We start from the raw sequence: 23,482 nt of genomic DNA, 5'->3' as shown, positions 1-23,482 counted from the left end.
AATACAGCCACATTAAAAATTTGATTCGATCAATTCGATTTCCGCAAATGATTTTTATCTTAAATCTCCATAAAACAGTAACAAGTTTTTAATTGGCGGACTGTGAACATAAAAAATATTGTGTAAGTATCGTAAAATTCAGCACTATCTATGTTAAGTTATTAAAGATTTCTTATCGTTGCAGTAAAAATAATTTATATACTTAAGTATCTTGATATTTTATTATATAATTTTGCAGTTTCAAACTAACCAACCTTATAATAGTACTTAATTAAATAATATAATTATGTCAATATTCTTATGCGTAAACAGAACTTGCAGATAAAAACATACTTAAAAGATAAATTGCCCAAATTAAGTAAATCTTTTTTAACGACATATTTCCTTTTTCGAACAGCAAAGAATTTATTGAATGTTATCATTCATATCGACACAGTGGCCGCAGTACGAGGAATTTGCCAAAACCAGTCTGTTTAAGTAGGTTCAGTAAATATGTGTAAGTTAATGGGTATACGTATAGTATGAATTTTTTGAAACGAACGTTTCTAAACAAAGGTATTGTTCCTTTTGTGTTGAGCGGGAGCTTCTGTATTTGCACGCGCTAAGACAACAAGAAGCAACTGTATCCTGATAATTGTAAGGTTCAAATCTGTACAGCAGCAAATTTGAGATAGATTATTTTGGAAATGCGAAGCGATAGACCACACCGCTATAGGTGCGAAAATACAGCGCTTCTAATACTTTGATACTTGATGGTGTAAGTATAGTACATATAGTTATAATAATCATCGGTAATATGTCAGTCTGTATAATAAAAATAACACGTTTAAACAGCGAAACTGCCAGATTAAAAGGTTGATAAGCACCTGGCACCTTAAGGTGTCATCGCAAAGTGACAATAAACACTGATAAGGTTTTTCAATCTGACCGCCATTGTTATGTTTTGTTATAAATACGGTTTACGGTTTGTTTAGTTATTTATGTTATGTATTTTATATATCAAGACTTGTACCTAATATTTATGTAATTACTATTTATATATTGCTATATACAATTGGTGATTGTTAACAAAATCATTAATAAAAAATAACAGTGATAATATACGTGTTTCATTACTTACAGCTTACAGCACCACCACCAAGTATCAAAGTATTAGAAGCGCTGTATTTTCGCACCTATAGCGGTGTGGTCTATCGCTTCACATTTCCAAAATAATCTATCTCAAATTTGCTGCTGTACAGATTTGAACCTTACAATTATGAGGATACAGTCGCTTCTTGTTGTCTTAGCGCGTGCAAATACAGAAGCTCCCGCTCAACACAAAAGGAACAATACCTTTGTTTAGAAACGTTCGTTTCAAAAAATTCATACTATAATAACCAAGTTGAATGTTTCCAATTTATAAAGATTTAAATGCTTATTGCGGATATTTTATTGAGTAATCGTTTAATAATAATACAATGTATTTAATTTGTATAAACTCATATTTTATTTCTAAATTAATGCGTTATTGGAACAAAATTTCTTCTTTTAACTAATTACCTCGTGTGTTCATAAGTTTTGAGACGAGAAAAAACTGACACTATAAAAAACTGAAACAATTTATTATATGTATACAATAAAGATTATTAATATTGTAATTTATTGTAATATGTCAAACATAGGACTATCTATATACAATAAATAATTAATAAATAAATAAAATTAACTCGAAATGACCGCCTCGTTTTTTTATACAGGCCTTTAAGCGGGCTGGCCACTCGTCAATAGCGGCACGCACCTTTTCTATGGGGATTCGTTTCGATTCTCTCACTAGCGTGCGTTTTAGGGACTGAAGGTTCGGATGTGTTTTTTGGCATGCTCTTAGCTCCAACTCTGTCCACAAAGCATAATCCAACTTGCTTGACGAAGGCCATTCGTCAGTCCTAATAAAGCTGGGTAATTTATACAATTTGTCTTTTAGCCACTTCTGGGTAGATTTCGCTTTATGAGACGGGGCAGAATCTTGTTGGAAAATCCAGTCTTTTCCAGTGAATAAGGTGCTAGATAAGGGTTTTACAACTTTCTCTAGTATGTCATTCTGATAATTTTGTGCCTTGACTTTGACCCCCTGTTGACAGAAATGTAGCAGAGTAACACCTTCATACGAAACGCCCCACCATACCATGACGCTAGCAGGGTGATGGGTACGTTGGACGTTTCGCACGTTAGCCGGGATGTCCTTCGAGCTTTTTGCATAGATTTTGTTATTTTGTCTGTTAAATTTTTCTTCAACTGTAAATATTTTTTCATCAGTGAATAAATTTTTTTAGGATCGTGTGTCCTTAGCAGCATCCGACATCGAACACGCCGCATTTTTCGAAGGCGATCATTTAAATAATGAACTTTTCTCCGACCGTAGGCCTTTACTTTAAGATCATATTTAAGAATTCTGTTTACCGATATACGTGAACGTGCACGGATTACGACGGAGTCGTTCCCTGATCAATTTAATATTTGCTGGAATCCTTACCGATCGCGGACGGCCGGTTCTTGGTCGATCAGCAATTGATTGGGTGTCCCTGTACCTCTTCAAGTTATAATATACAAAATTGCGACTAGCTCCAATACTTTTAATCTGATTGAAAATCTCCATAGGTTTTGCACCGGCTTCATACAACGAAATCACCGTTGACCGTAACTGTTTCTTTCCCGCCATCTCGATAAAGAATGACAAATAATCGAATAAAATATCCTTTTTAAAATTAAAAGGTTCCAAATTCAAAATTTGAAACACTGGATGCAAGCTGCGGGCATGTTCTTATTTCAAATTCAATCTCAAAACTTATGAACACACGAGGTATATTTTATACTATACTTGCTAAACTAATGTGAAAATTGAAATTAAGTGTTTTAATTTCCACAGTTACCATATTATTGTTAACATTAATTCTGCATAATATTATGTATGACATATGAAAATAAACGTGTACAAATAAATAATTCACCATATACATATACTTAAGTGTAAAAACCGAACAACAGATTATTTAAAAAGCAAAATGAGATGAGTCAGTATCAAGTTTCCATATGTGGAATAAGTTGTTTTTGTATGTGCACAGTGAACCAGATAAGCGCTGAGTAATTTCCAGATAAGTATGAGAGGAGGGTTATCATATGTTATGACGATTAATTATTTTTAGGATCCGTTTCAAGTAAAATAAATATTAATCGCATTCTTTTTCTATAATTACAATAATTAGACGCCTTTCAGTAGGTACCTATTTATTTATTTGCCGTACCTACTATAAGCACGAGTGTTTACACAAATCGTAGTTTTATGGGTAAAATATTTAAATGGAGGACTACGTTTCGACTCGTGATAATAACTTAAGTTATACCTTTTTACTTTGTACTAGATATCATGACGTACCTAACAAAACGTGCGTAAAAAATTAAGTAAGTATTTTTCACCACACCAACTGGTAAAGGCATTCTTTGCTATTCGAAAACAGATAGCAAAATTGCATTTTATCCACAAGGGGGCAAAGTAATTTCATGCAAATTTTAACCCGATGTCTTAATATGTCTGCTAGATTTTACCCTATAAATGATGATTTTGAATCAAAAATATTGAATAAATTGATGAATTTGATTTATTTTGATGTTTTATAGTCAGTATTTTGTTCGTGTTGGTGTGGTGAAAAATTTTGTGTTTCACTCGGTGGCAAAGTTTGTTTAACCTTCGTGCCTTGATACCCTCGCAACGCTCAAGATTCCACTTTTTGAACCACTCGCTACGCTCGCGGTTCAATATTGGAATCTTTCGCTTGCTCAGGTATCAATATTGGCACGTGCGGTTAAACAACTACTTTGCCCCCTTGTAAAACAAATAACTATTAATTACTGTAGGTTAATTGCGTGACGTGACAAAAATATGTGCGTAATAAATGATAGTAATATATTATTGTCTAGTTATAATTATGTTAAATAGACTCGTTGTCTCATTAGATGGATGACATCAGAAAAATCGGGGAGCTCTTCTGGATGAGACTAGCCCAGAACCGGAATATTATGTTAAGTTGCTTATATAAATATAAATACACTACTTTATTACTTATAGATCTCATCAGCAGTTTGAAGTTTAAAAATAAATGATGATAATGAAGATGAAAAAAATGTAGTTCTAAAATATAACAGTTAGTAGTTGGTCTAGAACTACATACTTTAGGTATTCACTGTATTGCGTGAGATTTAGAATTCAATAAACAATTGAATGAGTTTTCAAATGGAACTCGGGGTTGTTATGTGCTGTTATAATGATGGGAAAGTGTGACAGTGTCCATTTAACTCTTGTACATCCCTATAGACTAGCACTTACCACCTACATATTATAGGTAGGTACCTGCACATAACTTATTAATGCTATAAGTATGGCTATTACATATCGATCATTGAGTAAAAATTCATGTAAATTGGTAAATAAGTATGGTATCTAGTGTATGCTACTATGTAGGTATTTTAGTTTATAAATATTATTATATCAGACATTTTTAAAGAATTTTGTAATAGTGCCGGAAACTTAAAGCTACATAAATAAGTGGAGTGTGGAGATTCGTTAGTCGTCTCTAACGCTTTAATTCAAACTCATATAGCTAAAGTAACCCTCAGCTGCATGCTCTGCAATTGAGACCAACGCATCGTTGTCAACCAGAAAAAAAAACAAGGAGACGAGTGGAGGGCTCGCGCCGCGGGTCGCATTCCTTTCCTCAGTCGAGATCGTATGAAACAAACACCGATACAACTGAGTCATCTTTCGTCACAACCGCGGTAGTATTCTCATGGCCGCCAGTTCGATCCCAGTTCGCGTGCACCGGCGACCGAGCGCGGTCAAACCTATCGCTCCTCGGCACTTACGCTGATAAACTCGATAAGCCGGCATTCGGCAGTTCAATTTCACTCGACTCGCTCGAGTTTTCCGGACCACATTCAACAATTTGAATTTCGTATTCGTGCGCTCCTTACTCGAAACTGTCGGGTATTTTTTTCGAATTATACTTTTAAATAGTGACGGATGAGTGAGTTTTCGTTGTCTAAGCTGTGGGAGCGTGAGGAAGGTGCCATGGAGAGTTGTTATAAGCTATACACTTGGATCAATCACACGTTGCTGATGCTGCTGCTTCAGATCTTCTGGAAGATGAGCCAGATATCGGACTATTTCAAAGAAAAGTGAGTACCCACGCTCTCGGAATTGCCCTTTTATCAATGTCGTTTCAACATTATCAAGTGACTGTAATAGGGATTTATTATCTATTCACATTCCTCGTAATTGAGGATAAAAGTTAAATGAATTTAATTAAGTCAGCGTCTCCTCGATCTGAACAGGTAGCTATAAATACTAAAATTAATTTAGTTTATTCATTTTTGTTTATAACCGCCAAACCGCCATCAATATTCTTATTCGATAAAAAAAATACGAGAGGTGTAGATATGTGGTTCACTTTGAATAATTTTATATGTTTATCAAGTTGCTAGATTTGCAATTTAAACAGATGGTATGTGAGGTAGCAACTTAGCGACTTTTTGCCTTCAGTGACATGGGCGAAAGTGTCTATTCCATTCCACATTTTAAAATACTTATTAAACTTGTTCCTTAAATAGAATCTCGATAAGAGCGTCTTGTAATTCAATTTCTACGGACTACTTTGATAATATTATCTATCAAGTCCTTAGCCAATCACAACGGTTCTTTGTAATTTCATAATAAAACTGAATACAATGGTGCGATAGTAAACATTCTTTTAGAATGGATCCGTTCACATTTTAATCCATTGATTTCTAGTTTCATTCAATAATTTGTTAGCTGTGAATAGGTCTGATTTAAAACCTTAAGTGTTTTTTTAATTATTGGTTATCGTATCGTAAAAGCTACAAATTATAACGACCCCAGCTTCGAAAGGGTTATACACAAACTTAACAAATCGTCACTACTTTGAAAAAAACTTGTTTCTTCTTCTGTCAATGAAAAGAAAAATGTAAGTGTGTATGGAATGCATATAGACTTAATGCGTTTTAACTTTGAGGAGCAGTGTGAGATACGAGATTATTTCAAAGTAGTGATGAAATGCTGATTGCTGGTAAATCCTTAAGAATCACTCCATTAAAAGTGAAAGCCACACGAACAAAAATCCATTTCTTAGTTTCAATTTATCGCGAAAATACAGACTGACAAGAGATAGGAAGACTATATTTTCTCAAACATGGTATGAAATATTGATGTTATGTGCCTTATAATTGGTAGCGAAGTATGACGTTGCAGGTGCGGCTAGGACGATTGATAGATAATGGAATTTCATACAAACTTTGCAGGCCAAGGCCGGCAAAGCCTTCTTTTTTAATTTCCAAACACAGATAATTGTGACATAACATCCAGGCATTTAGCCAATTAAAAAAAAAAACTATAAGGGGCTTTATAGACGTGCCGACTGCAACTGGTACGGGCCCTCATATTTGATTTTGGGTCCGTTTTCATACAAAAAAAATTTTTTTCGTTTTTTTTTTAATTTTTTTTAATTTTTTGTTTTTTTATAGGCGTATACGGGGCAGTAAAGGGGAACGAAAATTCGATTATTTTTACGCTACGATGCACCGTTTAGGAGATACAGCCATCCAAAGTTACTATTTTCAGTAGACTTTATTTATTTCATACCATGTTTGAGAAAAGCACTATACATACCTCGGCGTCTATATGTCTTCGGCCGGCAACCCCATTTGTCCCGGCCTCTGTAGTAATGTACTATTATAACACGTCTATAAACATGTACCTTTGCGAATATAATATTTAATAAAATCCATCTACTATTTGAATTGTTTTCTTTTCTGTTTGGTTTTTGAAGTTGTTTTGCGTTTAATACCATACCTATTTTAATAAGTTGTAATTGGATCTTTGTTTTCATGTTTAACGCTTATTGCTTACGTGATAGCTGTTGGTATTTCTTAAACAAATATCTAATAGAATTCATGTCCTATTGCAAATGTGAGACGTTAGACTATTTTGATTATATTTGATGATAACCTAGACTCAATCTAAATGCTAAGCTAACTCCGTACGGCAGGTAGCTAAAAATAAATTCTCATCCATCAATTCTGTGCCGCCTGTCTGTTATCTACTTGCATCAGTCTAAACATAGCAGACGTACAATGAGACCTATTTTTACAACAGTGGCCTAGTGATCATTAATAAATGACTAGCTAATTACTTACATAATCAATCTAAAGTTCTAAACAGTACCATAAATGAAGTAGGTAAGTAATTACAATCTAATGGCATTGCAAACATTCGCTCCACAACACCAACTGGTAAATGATCTCTTGATTCTTCGGAAACGGGTGAGAAAGTTACATAAATGCTTATTAAATTAATGTATTTGATTTGATGTATTTTGATGACTTACAGTTAGTATTTGCCTATTGTTGGAGTGGTGAAAAGTTGTGTTTCACTGGGTGGCAAAATCTGTTTAACCTTCGTGCCATGAAACAATTGAAACCCTTGCAACAAACACCCAAGATTCCACTTTTCGGACCACTCGCTACGCTCTTGGTTCAATATTTTTATCTTTTGGTTAAACAACAACCTCGTAAAGCCTCCACCATACATAAAGCGTAGCGGAACGCAATGATAGCGGTGCGCGTTCGTCCGGCTCACCGCTATCGTTGCGCTCCGCTGACGCTCCGCTACCGCTCCGCCTACGCTATCAAAACGCGCAGGTGTGGCCGAGCTTTAAAACAAATGACTACCTATTTATAACTAGACCGTAAACGATTTTTAATTTTGAGCGCAGTATTTCGTCACTCGGAAGCTCGGAACCTGAGTAAATTGACGAAATGCTAGTTTTTAAATACGAGGGGATGTATTGTAGTGTTATTTACCACTCGTTCTCAACTGAATTAGTAGATTTAAATAGCGAGTACCTAATGGTGAAATTATTGAAACAAATTCACGAAATCGAGCAGTTGAAGTTAAGAATAGGCCCCTAGAGTAACGCTGTTACTTGAATGTTTAGAAAATACTACCTACTACCTAGATCTATCTGTTGCTATAGGCCTCTATATTTGTTTATCTAGACGAATTGGTCAGACGGTGCTAGGCGTTTAGGTATTACGACGGGACAATCGATTCGTACATTCAAGAACATTCGCACTTTTTAGGTATAGTCAACAACACAGCTGTGTATACAGACAAAGTGCCAAAAATATGTATACACACCTTTATGTACAGGTAATAAAGTTCTGTATACATATTTTTGGCACTTTGTCTGTATACACAGCTGTGTTGTTGACTGTACTAGTCATCAATATTATCAAACTGAAAATTTTTCGAATATTTGCTGAGCCATCTTTTGAGAAATAGATAGGTTATGATAGGGACAAATGACAGTACACGAGAAAAACTGTAATTGGCTTTTCTTATTCACATTTCTGTTAAATCCAAAACTGATTTAAAAGCTGTGATTATTAAAATAAAAAATAATAAAGACCCCTTTAATTTGTAAAGAGAAAGTATACAGGGGCCCATTTCTCAAAAGATACATTAGTCTAATAATTAAATATTAATAAATATTAGTATAAATATTAGTGTGTTGCCATGGCAACCCATACGATTTGATAGTTCGCGGACTAATAATATTAGTCAAATGTCGTTCGAGAAATGGGCCCCTGGTGAATATTATTGGTAGAATAAATTAAGTACGTATATCTAGTCAACTGGGCCCCTTGGGTTTACTGATATTGATAAGGCGGTTACCTCTACTGTTTTTAATGTAAGAAACATTTATAAACGTCATGCTTATAATTGTGACGAGTAGAATATGCTTCCAGGCTTCTGCCGAACTTTCTAGAACATTTATATTGTATAGAGGGGGATGATCTACATACCGGTCGTATGTCGGTCAATCTAATTCCTCAATTCTTATTCTAATATCGGCATGACTTCGTATCATTAGATTCTCTTTTGTCCCATTGTCACAGCACAATAACTAAAAACAAGATCTGACAATAGTAAATGCATTGCCAAGTGAACAATAGGCACAGAATTCGAATAATGTTAGATTAGGATAATCATCTAGATTAGATAAAGGGTTCGAGAGAAACTGCAAGATGTTTGGCATATTTTATAAATTACTAAGAAAACTCTTGATTGGCTTTGAATAACGCATTTGATTGTTACTGATGTTCATTTGCACGTTTTGACGTGCATGTAACCTATAATGCACCGATAAAATAGATTTTAAATAAGTATTATCATCAATGAATATTTATGTTTTAGTCAAGATAATTAGGATACTAAATACAGCGCATGTCAACCTACGAGACATAAATAAAAAACCGGTCAAGAGCGTGTCGGGCCACGCTCAGTGTAGGGTTCCGTAGTTTTCCGTATTTTTCTCAAAAACTACTGAACCTATCAAGTTGAAAATAATTTTCCTAGAAAGTTTTTTTTTTTTTTTTTTTTTTTTTTTTTTTTTTTTGAAAATAGGCAGCAAACGAGCAGACGAGCCGCCTGATGGTAAGCAGTCATCGCCGCCCATGGACATAAGCAACATCAGGGGAGCCACTTATGCGTTGCCGACCTTTGAGAACCCTAAATACCTGCTTCTTGAAGAACCCCATGTCATAGCGCAAGGGAAACACCTCAGAAGGTAGCTCATTCCACAACTTACACGTTCTGGGCAAAAACGAGCGGGAAAGTCTTTATAAAGTTCTACTTTTGTGATTTTTTTCATATTTTTTAAACATATGGTTCAAAAGTTAGAGGGGGGGACACACTTTTTTTCGTTTAGGAGCGATTATTTCCGAAAATATTAATATTATCAAAAAATGGTTTTAGTAAACCCATATTCATTTTTAAATACCTATCCAACAATATATCACACGTTGAGGTAGGAATGAAAAAAAAAATCAGCCCCTACTTTACATGTAGGGGGGGTACCCTAATAAAACATTTTTTTCCACTTTTTATTTTTGCACTTTGTCGGCGTGATTTATATACATATTGATACCAAATTTCAGCTTTCTAGTACTAACCGTCACTGAGATTATCCGCGGACGGACGGACGGACGGACGGACGGACGGACAGACAGACATGGCGAAACTATAAGGGTTCCTAGTTGACTACGGAACCCTAAAAAAACATAATGTCTAAGATAGGTACCACTATAAACCATACTATCTATCTATCTACATTTTCACATCTACAAAAAGGAACAAAAAATAATGACTGTTAGATATCAAATAATTTATCAAAATTACACGAAAACGTGGTATCTATCAATAGCCACTCCTAGGCAACAGACGGCCGATAGAAAGTCTAAAATAAACTTCCCATTTGGTGTAACAAATGTGCTTTTTCAGCCAGAGAATTTTTATTTTATGCGAACCTACTGTTTTGAAGACTTTTACGAGTATACATCTATTACAGCTACATTCCCTTGCCTCCCACATAGAAATTTGATAAAAATAATTTAACTTTGGTGCGTGGCTTACCTACAATGTTTCTACAACACAATTGCAAAAATATACGTTACTATAATATACGTTATGAAATAAAATAAAAACTAGTCATAATAAATTTACAATTTGAACATAAACTACTCGTAGATAAAGTAGACAGGTACATATCTTATACTATTAAACGAGCAATTCTTGTATATTTATTTATTTATTTATTTATTTATTTATTTATTTATATATACCGACGATCTCGGAAACCGCTCTAACGATTTCGCTGAAATTTGTTTTGTGGGGGTTTTCGGGGGTGAAAAATCGATCTAGCGTAGCCTTAGATCCCGGAAAACGCGAATTTTCGAGTTTTCTTGAGTTTTTCTTTCGCATTTGTAAACGTAAAATATGGTCCTTAATTTCGCCGCGCGCGCATCGATTCCGCGTAGCTCAGTCGCACGAGGTCGGTCTAATGTACGCAGATAGATCGTAGGTGTCAGGGTTTCGAATCCCGGCCAGAAATTAAGTTTTTGTTTTTTGTCTTTTTTTTTGTTTTTGTATTTATAAGAGTTTTTTTTTATCTAAAGACGTGATATATTAAAATAGAACCGAGCGAAGCTCGGTCGCCCAGATATTAACATCTATCGTTAACATTCCTTCGGAGTATTTGCAGATTGCAAACATTAAATACAGATGTTGACGCTTCGACGTCATATTCAACAAAACAAATGCCAAATTCACGAATCAATCCAATAGATATTAAATAACATTTATTATACTTGTGATATTTGTTATGAAATTATGTTTTTAATCAAGGCCTCCAAGATTAGCGTTGCAAATTATAGGAGAAACCTTAGACTCGTTCAACGCCAAGATAAGATGTTTGCCATTCTGTTATTCTGGTTTCCTTCCGCTTAGAGATTACTTCCTACTTAGGTTATAATAACATTGCATTTGCTGCCATCTAATAGCATTCTTTATGACTGATTGCTTCATTTGATAAGCTATTACGCAAGCTGCTGTACCTATACTATGGTGATGGACCTTAGCCGTGTCCCAATAAAACGTGCGTGCGTGTCTACCTCGAACTGACCTTAGTATAGCCAAAACAAGCAGCAAATGTATCTGAATTTTATGTCAGAATGCAAACGGATGATTATACCTTGCCCGAATAGTTGGCAGAAGATCGGAATTGATGCTGTAAATTCAGTACTTTGCTCCTTTGTTTATTTAGATACAGAACTTGGGACTGCATCGGACATAATTATACAATTTCAATAATAGATATGCTGCATGTTGCACTGCCTATATTATTTGTATCTATAGTTGTTTTTGCTAGAAATAAGATCCATTTACTTTTATTTAAAATAAAATAAGCGTGAATTTTTGTAACTTGGTTTTACCACTCTATTGGTTTAGTAATCTAAAAATAGGGCCATAAGTAGAAGGTCTTTGGTTTTGTTTGGTGCAAGCCGGACAGGTAGGCCTTATATAATCTACAATTATTTTGCAAAGTAAATTACCACCTTGGTCGCAATGTCAATTCTGTTAGCAAATATTATGGTAAAGATTAGTAAGCCAAGCAATGCAACATGACACGTAATATGAAATGCTTCATGCAATGCATCAGTTGCATCGATAAAATACTTATCAACAAACACTGACGTGTTCGCTTGGTGCTTAGATATTTATTTTCATTATATAACATTAAATGATTATGACACTAACATTGTCATTGTCACTAATGGATGATATAGTTATTGCATACCTAATATACCTATATGAATTTACAAGATATCTTTTTTTTTTCACTTAAACTTGAAAAGGTCTTGTGGTACTGAATGTTAAAATAAAAATTTTAATCGCTATTTTTGTTACGTTTAAATCATATAAATTGGTAAGATAACCTACACAAATATTTTGCGTCGCAATCGTCTATTATTTTTTGCGTTGTAGAAATAAAGGACCCAATGCTTAATATAGAATAAACAGCATAACGTGTTTGACAAGCTTCGCAGGCATCGTGACTGCATAAAACCTCATATAAAATGCGCACCGTACCGACATCGGCAATATCATGGCCGCCGTGACGTCACCAAAATGTATCAATTATTTGTGTTCGTTGGCAAAGTGTGTGCCAATGTCTCTAAGCGACTGAGTTGTCAGTTCAAATTGATATATGTATATATTTTTTTAATTTTATTCTGTAATACAAAACCTAAAACGCTGGGGAATGAGCCAAGTCACGGACTGTCAATCTAATCGGACGTCAATTTTTTTAATGTCGACTCCCCAATTTCACGTTTCGCTATTATAAGTCATTGTACCTAATTTTACTAATAGAATTTCCAATTTACTAAATCCCTATTTCTATCGCTCGTAAAAAATGTGGTTTTATACAGATCCGAGTTACAAAATCGAACACCTCAAATGCAAAAATCGGCTCCCCGAGCCTTTCTAGCGCGTAAAATGCATTCATAGCTATTGAAATTAGATTTGCATTCGATTCACCCACAGAATGTTGGCTCGTGCGTAGGTTGATCAGTCCAAAGTACAATTCAAGTTTGTTTACATTAGGTTATGAAACTGATAGGTACTTAATCAACGCGGTTAGTCTTTGATAAAATGTTGTTTAAGCATTACTGACACGCGATTGATTGGACTTTAGCTATATCAGAGACTAGTTACAATCAGACTTAAAGATTTTGATACCACAGATTGCGCAATGTTGATTTTTGAGTTGATTTCAGGCATTTTATAATAGGTATTTTACATACAATTACCGATGAGCTCACTTTGTTTGTGCATTCATAATATGACAACGAAAATATTACCGAAACATTTATGCCACGACATTTTTTAAATATTTAACTTTTAACTTTAAATTAGCTAAAAATATTTATAAAGGAGCTAAGTAAAGTGAAGAGCAGATAATAATGGATGAAGATCCATATTTGAAGCATAACAAAAACTAAACTATTTAAAAGTTTTAAATTTTTATTTGTCTTTCGGCTGCAAGTATGTATTGTATGGCTGGCAAATAATAACTGGAGCGTGGGTAAATTACAAAAATTGGCATTGTCTTTGCACACCAAGTTTGATAAAACAATAAGCAACCACCGTCATTAAACAATGACTAAGTAACATTGATGTAAAGAAAATGAATCAGTAGGTACGGTACGTGTTTTCCTAAATACGTAATACAAAATTGTGTTTTTAATTAACCTACTTACCTATTATATTATGTTATGAATAATAATAATTATTAATATTTTATTACAGGAAAAAATACAATTACTATTAAGAACTACATAGGTATCTTAAAATAAAATAACAAATTAAACTAAATAAGTAAACCTAAATGTATCTATACTTATATAAACAGTATAATTAAACAAATATTGAGAAAAATAATATTACAAATAATCCCGCCAAGGACTACCGACTACCCCCGAATTGTTCCCTACCTGGCTCAAATGTCCCAAATAATAATAATATACTCTGTCAAACAAGTCTGTCAGTAAATAAGAACAAAGAAAATACAAGATAAGATAACCAGAATACAATAGCTTACAAATGTACAGTTTAAAACGTAAGAAAATAAACCTTAGACTCTTTCGTATAAGAATCCCATGAAAAAGTCGCTGTAATATACATAACATTCTCAAATTGGTAACATAAATAATAAATAGTAAAGGACATTCTTATACCGATTTATTGTCCCACGGTGAGCTCAAGAACGCTTGTGTTTTGGGTATACTCAAACAACGATACATAAGGTGACGGACCCAATCATGGACAGTTTAAGAACAAAATTCGCCTGTTTTTGATATTTCACTGATAAATGTAAAAATTCTACCGCCAAGCGTGTTAAATCTTGAATGTCCTATCCTTCTTCTACATTTCAAGCGTATTGCAGAATAGATACTCCTATTGGTTTCTTCATAGTCAACAAATTAAAACTAGGTGTTTTTTCTCCAATTATGGACGGCAGTTCTCCAGTAATGGATCCCCTCCCCCATTATGGACAGTGAAATAAGTTTAAAATTTTACTTTTAAAGCCAACTGATACGCAATGAGTCAATTTTATACACCATAAATACAATTAGTTTGGGTTATTTTAACATAGGATTGTTTCTTGTAAATTTTGGTTTTGTAAATTGTTCCTTGTCCATAATAGGAGGTAGGCAGTTTTTCGGGTCCAGTAATGGACACTCGCAAAATAACGTCATTTCTTTATATCTTTGGAGCAACAAACTAGTATGTTTTATACCTTATCTCATGCTTAATGCAGTAAGTAAAACGCATTCAAGATTACACCGTGCGTTATTTTTTTATTATTTTATACATGAACTCATCTCTCTTAGCAACATTACTAAGAATTCGTCTTGATATTTTTTTCAGTAAACTGGTGAATTTTATCTTGTCTCCAAATCCTTCAGAAATAACCGAATTAATTGAAACTTCAAAATTAAACAGCTCTACAACTCTAGTTTATGGTACATAGCCGTCAGTTTTTAGGATCTTATTTTAGATACCTGTTTTTAAGGATTTGTGTTTTTTTTGTCCATAATGGCATCACCGTCCATTATGGGGTATTTTACCTTAATATTTTAATTATATACATACTTAGAAAACACTTGACTCAGGAACAAATTATGAGTTCATCGCACAAATAAAGCCCCTTACCGGGATTCGAACCCCGCTAGGCCATACCGGTCGTCAAACATAAGTTCATGCTATTGATAGTATTGATGTTAAAATGTACGGTCTACATTTTTAGAACGCGAGCGCTGAAAGTAACGTAACCTCCGTATAGGATATTAGCATTCAATCGCTACTGTATCTACTTGACAGTGCATTAGTATGGGCATATCTTAAGTAAGTGCCTGTTCGTATCAAAACAGCACTCATTATAACTAGTCTATAAATAATTTGCACTTGTACTTGTGTACTCGTAGCTATTACTGCATTAGATTTATGTAAAATAAGTAACATTTTATTACAGAACAGTCGTATAAATACTTATGGAGTTTTTAATTGTAGGTAATACTTATGCAATAATATGTCTCGTCAATGTATTTTCGTTACTTCCATACATACGTATGTTAATAATTAGAGACCGTAAAAAAAGCAAGTCCTTATAGCTACTTTCATCATGTCTGTCTGTCTTGTCTAGTCGTAGTTTACAGATACTTTATGCAGAATATTTTCTGATTTTCACAAGTACCAACATACGAGTACAATACCTACATCGTATATTTTTCATTTGTTTTATTCCCGAATGAAAAAGATTCTAAAGCGTATAGATATAGCTGTTCATTGCAGTCAACTTGAATGCGGCCACGTTCCATGACGGCATGAAACTGATAAAAATCTGCCATTGGAACAAAACAGGCATAAAAATGTTTCACGTTAACACGTCGTGTTCGAATTGTAAAATTACACTCGCTATGTTTTTTCAAAGGCACGTGTGGGGACATGGGATCGGGTGCGATTTACATCTAATTGAGAGTGTAGGTATACTTGGAGCCCCTTGAGGGTTATAGCTTTGAAATACAATTATAGTTCTTAGAAAATGCTTCAGACCAAGCTAAGATGACAATCATAAACATATTTTACATTTTATTAAAAACAAGTATTGCACGATCTTGGTGGAGCAGAATATGCAAATGTTATTTGAACGTCAAACTTCTATGAAAATATTACTTTCACGGTCTAAGCTGTCAAAATAGTTGGAACTTGTTCTGACTCTATAAAAATCTCAGACAATGAGTTAATGAGCGTCAACGAGTCAACATGGACAAAACTAACTAAAACCTATGAACATACTCGTAGCTGGCTAAAAATGGTTATGTTAGACTCCACAAGTAGCAAAATATTTCATATCATTTTAATGACTTCGGTAGATATACCTGATACGCTCGAACACGTAAAAAAAACCAAGACTCCCATGCAATCCTGCAGTATTACTAAAATATTTTTTACGGGAGTCCTGATGTGAGAAAAATTGGATGCCTCTGATAATAAATTATTAAATAGAAATAAACTCTGATTTTTACTTATTTTTCACAGGGCCGTCGCCCTAATTAGGTACTACAGGTAGATTGTAACACTGCAATAATGTAGCACTACATTAATTAAGAGTAGGCCAATGAGGTTTTAAGGTAGGGCATTGCCCCACGTTGTCACCGCTAGCTACGGCCCTGATTCAAGATTGGTGTGACATTCTGATATGCATGTTTATTTTTCAGTGATTAAATACATTGATTACAACCATTTCAGATCCGTGTGTGATGGCCATACGCGGAATGAAATCGTCCCATAAGGCGATAAAGATACATAAATATACAGCGGCTTGAGTCAAGCAAAGGTTTTGGGGCCCTGTAGGGCTTGCAATATCGGACGGTTTTCAATTCCGGAACTGGTTTTCGAGATTGGACTTCAATTCCGGAATTCCGGAACTAGTTCCGGAATTGAACAATTTTTTTTGGTTTGGTTTTCTGGTGGATTTTTGATGAATAATACAATTTTAAACTGAAATTTGTTTTAGTTTTAGTAATTTTACAGGAAAGCCCATTTTGCGTCAAAATCGGTCTTGCAAGGTATTTCGAACTAATACAGTTAACGATACAAACGAGGTTTTAGTGCCAGTTTTGTGATAGTGGTCAACGTTAAAGTTATTTTTTTATCCATTGAGCATCGAAATAATATAAAAATAATAATTTACAAGAATTGTATAACGTCTTGTTCACATAACTATAATAAAATAAATATTGAATTACCTTTATCAGACTCGAGTAGGGACAAAAGATATCCAAGCTAGCCCAAAAAGACAGATTTTATGATTTATTCCTAGGTACCTACATGTACCTACACCTTAATTTTTTGTAAAAAAATAAATCATTCTTTTATATACATAATTTTCCATACATTTGCTTCTCAAATCTTTTGATTTTGTGGTAAGTGGTAATAGACTTAAATAGAGTTTAGTAAATTATGCACACGTCTTTGTGAAAAGTGTATAAAGTAACTACGACGTTATGCTTGTGAATGAATGTAATACTAAATACTACGATTTGCTTCTGAACTTAAGACTGTATGCCTAAAATATTCAGTGCTATGAGAAAAAAAGTAAATTTTTGAGTTTATGCCGCTTTAGGGTCCCCCCACATCTAGCGTCTCGCGAGCGTCGCGTCGGGCCAACTGTATGGGCAAAGCATGACGCCGCGTCGACGTCGCGTCGACGCGACGTCTTTTTCCATACAGTTGGCCCGACGCGACGCTCGCGAGACGCTAGATGTGGGGGACCCTTAATTTAGATTATTACTGAAATATAAGTTCGATCTAATAAATTGAGCATAAATAACGACAATAAAATAATAATATTAATAATGTACCTAATGTTATTTATGTTTAATTGTCCTTCAGTATTCGAGCATAACACTCAACTCCCGGCTAGTAATTTTAAATTATCACAAAACAAAACTTTCTACAACAAATATTTACTTTAAAATGATTATATATTTCACTTATTAGCTAAAACAATTGAGAGCAAAACTAGAAAGTGACAATGGTATAATATTAGCGGGTTAAAACTACACTATCTCGCTCTAACTAGCCCTGGATGCAACCCTTTGATCATAAAATAGGCACTACCTGAATCCGAGGAGTGTCTAACTTAATGAATTTACATATCTTTTATAGACGCGGTAGTAGTTTTGTAAAATAACTAGGCTGATATTACACGTTTTCGTTCAAAAATATATCTTTTTTCAATTCCGGAATTTTCGAGATTATGTGTTTCAATTCCGGAACTGTAATATCGGAAAAATTGTCCGAAATTCCGGAATTTCGAGATTCCGGAATTCCGGAATGCAAGCCCTAGGCCCTGGGGCTAATAGGGTTATCTATCGAGTCTTCCTGATCGCGGGTCTCCTATTCTTATCATCTGTATTATATTTCACTCACTGTATTACGTAAGTATTTGTGATCTGTCTACAATCTTTATTCGTCTTTAACAGTTGTAGGTGGCTCATCCACCTGTCACTTAAACTTTCATGTAACTATTATTATTTTCAGTAGGTACCTACGAGTACTTAAGGAACTCAAAATAAAACCAGTACAGTACCTATAGAATATTTAGTAGGTAACTACAACATATTGACACGCTCGAGTAACTTATTTGTTATACAGTATAGTTATTTGTTATACAAGGGGGCAAAGTTGTTTTTTAACACACGAGAAGTAAAATACATTTGCACCCAAGTGTAACACAAAACATTTCTCCTCACTATGGCGAGGAAGCTACAACGCAAAAAATGCGTTTATCACTGCTTCCAGTAGTTCCACAGGTGGTAAATCATCTTTATTACTAGATTCACCTACTTTTATCAATTTTAATGCAGTTAATTTGACTTTATTCAAGGTCAAATTACTTTACCCACTAGTGGATAAAATGCGTTTTTACCCGCTGGTATTAAAGGACAAAACGCGTATTTCCGAGCGAGTGAGGGGAAAAAACACTTTCCTGCAACGTAAGTTTCCTTCCATCTACCTACCTAAAATAAATATTTATTTTTAAATTTGGGAGATAATGCGTACAAATATAGACGTAAATATTAAAACTTACCATATTATACTGTTACTGGTAACCCTATATGCTAAGAACGCGACATCACCCGATAACTTGTGTCATCTGAGAAAATACGAATATTCCCAGTTAATAGTCTTTGTCTAGACTAAACACGTGTCAGATAATATTATAAGAACGTGTGTTTCATTACATACTTTACTTAATTGCGCATTTATATTTAATCTTATTTTCATTGTGGTGTGTGGCAATTGTACATAGCAGCAGTCTTAATTTTTACAATTACCAAAAATCCAAAAAATATATAAAAAGAATTGTGGGAGAAAAATTTGGTATACGTTCTCTTGGAGACCCTATCATCTTTTCTCTTTTTATTTATATTATGTTTTTTTATTCGAGAAACAAACAGGAATGAAAATAACATAAAACAAACAATAAAATTCTACAATTCGAGTGTGTATCGATCAAACCCCCTTAGGCCCCTTAAAAGTTCTCGCTAAAACTTAATGGTATAAAGTAATTAAAACCTACTCGTGGACATCTGTTATTGGCTATGTTAATTGTTCCTTATGTCATAAATTTCTCTTTTGTATTGCTGTTGATGACCCAAATAAAAATAAGAATAAATTAAAATTAATGACGTTTGACTTCACAAAATAAAAAGTGTATATGCCTTTTCTATTCTCGTGTAGGGTTATTATTAGGCATAACTTTATCATGTACGGTCAACCAGGGTAGCTTTAAAACGCAGGGGCGACTTTGAAAATTTAGTTTTAAAGTCATATCGTAAGTAAATTCGCGATTTTCTATGGTAGATTTACTACAATATTTATTAATCTAACTAGGTAGTTACATGAACAGTTTCAGTAAATAATGAATAATGTTAATTTTAAAGCCGTTCAAATACCATCAAAGTAACCCCAAATTTTCCTAAAGCCACCCCGGTTGACGGTACCTAAGAGATAATTAATGTGTTACTTACCTATACAATATTGTATGTCGTTGTCCTACTATTCCTAATCTTTGTATTTTATCAATAACTGAGACATCGATGGATGCCTATGGTGCAAGTGTCTAGGCATGTCACTGTCATTCATATGTGTGAGAGAGAAAAAACATATCATCTTCTCGCTCTCACGTATGGACTAATAGGGTGGCGCCATCAGTCATAACCTTTGAGTGTGCCTCCTCGTTACCTACCTATATTTATAGTAAAAAATCTAATAAATTATTCTTAATATTGTCTTCGGTTACCGCGATAGTTACTCATGAAATAAAACTATGGAAACGGATTAAATCGCGTATAATGAATTTAAAATACATCCCGACGTTTCGAACGACGTTTCTAGCTTTATTAATAGTGTGTGAACCTGCCTTAGAAATCTATATTATTTGTGGTTATGGTTCGTTAATATTTCTTGTAAGTGGGTAGCTTTTGCACATTTTAATTTTTCCTCAGTCACCCGTTGACCACGAACGCTGTAAAGAGTTCGAAACGTCGGGATGTATTTTAAATTCATTATACGCGATTTAATCCGTTTCCATAGTTTTATTTCATAAATTATTCTTAATTACTAATTAATATTTGCCTTTAATCGGTGTTGTCAGTACTTGGCAAAATGTTCAAACATATATTTCTTGCTCTGAATAATAAATTGTAACTGTTATACAGCTTTAAGCTAAATTAGCTTTACTCATTTTATGAAGATATTTGTTACAGCCAGCCAGCTAATGTATTTAATTAAATCCCCTCGGTGTTCCATTTGGCACGTACCCGTTATATGCTAGTTATAAGAACGGTTATTACATACACTTATTTACGCCCACACTGCGCAAATGGTGGTTACATCTCGAAATAGCCCTCACGTCATTAAACATTTGGGAAGGAAAATAACAATGTTAATACGAATATTCTACAAATGTAGAGTCACACCAAGCGCGAGCCTTTATGACGAGTCTTTGACGTTAACTAGTGGCTCGGGGAGCTGTAGACCTTCACGACATGCTTAGAAAACGCAAAAGTGAGAAATACTTTGTCCTTAAGTCAAGCGCCCTATACGCTGGTGGCACTTAAGCCCTTTATGGAAATTTCCGCATGTCAAAAATCTCCCAAAAGTGGATCGACAAAAAAAACGTTAATCATAGATTAGGTTGAGCATTGCGACCTGTAGAGGAGAAAACCCGCACATACAAAAGCAAATCGAGTTAAAATGTAGGCCTAATTTCCAATTTCATTTTCATTTCATTCATTCATTCATTCATTTCAATTAGGTACGCTCTGTGGCTGCCGTCAATTACTCGATAGGGCAAACGTCACTTTTTTATTATATTACATATTAATATAATCAATAATCGTATGGAGAAAGTAAAGAGCACCCCTAGTGACTGAAAAATTACATAGGTATCATTTTCCTTATGTTAACTCTATCAGTAACGTAGTCAAGAATGAACGTGTTCATAAGATATATCGTAGCATTCCGCAGTTTGTGGTATCAAAGTCGTTGTCAATTTAGCTTGATCTGATTCCATCAAAGTAACAAAAAACGTTTATAATATACTAGCGTTTGCCCGCGGCTTCGCTCGCGTTAGACAGAAACAAAAAGTAGCCTATGTCACTCTCCATCCCTTCAACTATCTCCACTTAAAAAATCACGTCAATTCGTCGCTCCGTTTTGCCGTGAAAGACTGGCAAACAAACTGACACACACACTTTCCCATTTATAATATTAGTATGGAATGGATGTATGTACTTATGTTATATATGCTCCAAACTCTACTTTAGCGTCGGTGTAAATATCCGACTTATTATGAAATTGATAAATAATAAGTTAAAATTAAATTTAGCCTGCTTCCTGTGTAATCTCATTTCTATTGACATATAGTTGTAGAAGGTTAATCAAAGCAAGGCTTGAACATCTTTAAATTTTATTACTTATAATAGATAATAGATAAGTACATTTCATTTTACTTAGTAGGTACCATATGTTCTAGTGTCGGTAAACATGCCAGTAGGTATACCTATCATTTTAAGCAGGTGATAAATTTACGTCACCTGTACCTGTAAACTCTCATGAAAAATGCCATATACGAGGTGCGGTCCAAAAGTTTCCGGCTTAACAAAGAAATGGGCTTAATACATAAAAATATCTTTACAATTTTATTTATATTCTTCCTCTGTTACAACGCACTTTTCAAATCTCCTCAAAAGCTTCTCTATAACCTAATAAAAATAATAAATATTGACGGGCATCTGGCTAGTTCAGAGTTGCTCGTTAGCCTCTCCCGAAGTAATAGATACTCTTGAAATTGGTACTCTTCCATGTGTAGTTTAGGTGTATTGGTATTAACCTATACCCGTTAAAACTGCCCCCCTCCCCCCTACTTGATTATGAGCATTACTACATGAATGTTTGGTGACCAACTGTGTCTTATCTTATCGTAATGAAAAAGTGGTGCATCATCTAGGGATTTCTATAATATATGATACGATACCTTTAGTTTGTCATGATCGTTGAGAAAAACCCTGGTAAGACATTTCCAAAGAGCAATTTGTAACCAAAAAACTAGTTATTATTTATCACTTTTGTCAGCAAATTATTTATTATCAAAAAACTGCTTAACCATTTGAAAACGCGCTTGAAATATCGCATCGTTTCCGCTGACGGGTACGCAAGTGTACTAGATATATGAGTAGACTAAATTCCTCAGCTTGATAGGAAACATATTGCCCGTGTTTGTATATTTACTTCCTCACATCCGCAATCGCTGGTATTTTAATAGTTGAACGTGCTGACAGAGTGCTATTATATGAAAACATTCTGAAAGAAAGATGTATGACTAAGAAAATACTCCACTTAGATACTAGAAACATTAAGGGTTCTGTTATGAACCCTATGACCTGTTTTTCAAAACTTATGTACTGTCGATATCCAAAGAGTGTGAAAGTCGCCCCAAATTAAGTTGACAGTAACTATTTTAACCCTTAAATGCATGAATTTTAATTTTAACGAGATATGAATATATATGCTATAGACAATGGTTTTCTGACTCTGGGAAAAATAATAAAAAAAATATTTAAGATCGATTTTTATACTAAATCAGTGTTAGAAGTTAAATAGGCCAAATCTTATTTATATAAATATATCGTTATTGGTAAGTTTTATTTAAAAAAAATTACTACTATTAAAAAGGTACACTATTTGTGAAACCCCTATGATAAAATGTTTAAACATAAACTAATTATTAACTTCGAAAAAATCAGCCTAAATCACATACTAAAAATCGCCATGATCCTGTTTTTTTACACTTTTCCGCCATTATTTAATTTATTTAATTGTTTATTAAATAGTAAAAAATAATGAATAATAATTAAGCAATCAATGTGATTGTGGATAGCTTCATATCGAGCCATG

At 34.1% G+C, this 23,482-nt stretch overlaps 1 protein-coding gene across 1 annotated transcript in view; it reads left to right on the top strand.

Moving 5' to 3' along the window:
* The first annotated feature begins 4,801 nt into the window (after positions 1 to 4,801).
* The window catches only part of LOC125231719 (palmitoyl-protein thioesterase 1-like), a 41,170-nt gene continuing 22,489 nt past the window's right edge, over positions 4,802 to 23,482 (top strand). Inside the window, exon 1 of the mRNA XM_048137262.1 lies at positions 4,802 to 5,208. Coding sequence (XP_047993219.1) covers positions 5,054 to 5,208 — 155 coding nt within the window. The 5' untranslated portion in view covers positions 4,802 to 5,053. The remainder of the gene's footprint in view (positions 5,209 to 23,482) is intronic.

This window comes from Leguminivora glycinivorella, chromosome 12 (assembly GCF_023078275.1).
Source record: "Leguminivora glycinivorella isolate SPB_JAAS2020 chromosome 12, LegGlyc_1.1, whole genome shotgun sequence".
Classification (NCBI taxonomy): Eukaryota; Metazoa; Arthropoda; class Insecta; order Lepidoptera; family Tortricidae; genus Leguminivora; species Leguminivora glycinivorella.
The sequence above is the reverse complement of the archived record's forward strand: the minus strand, read 5'-3'. Positions and strand labels throughout refer to the sequence as shown.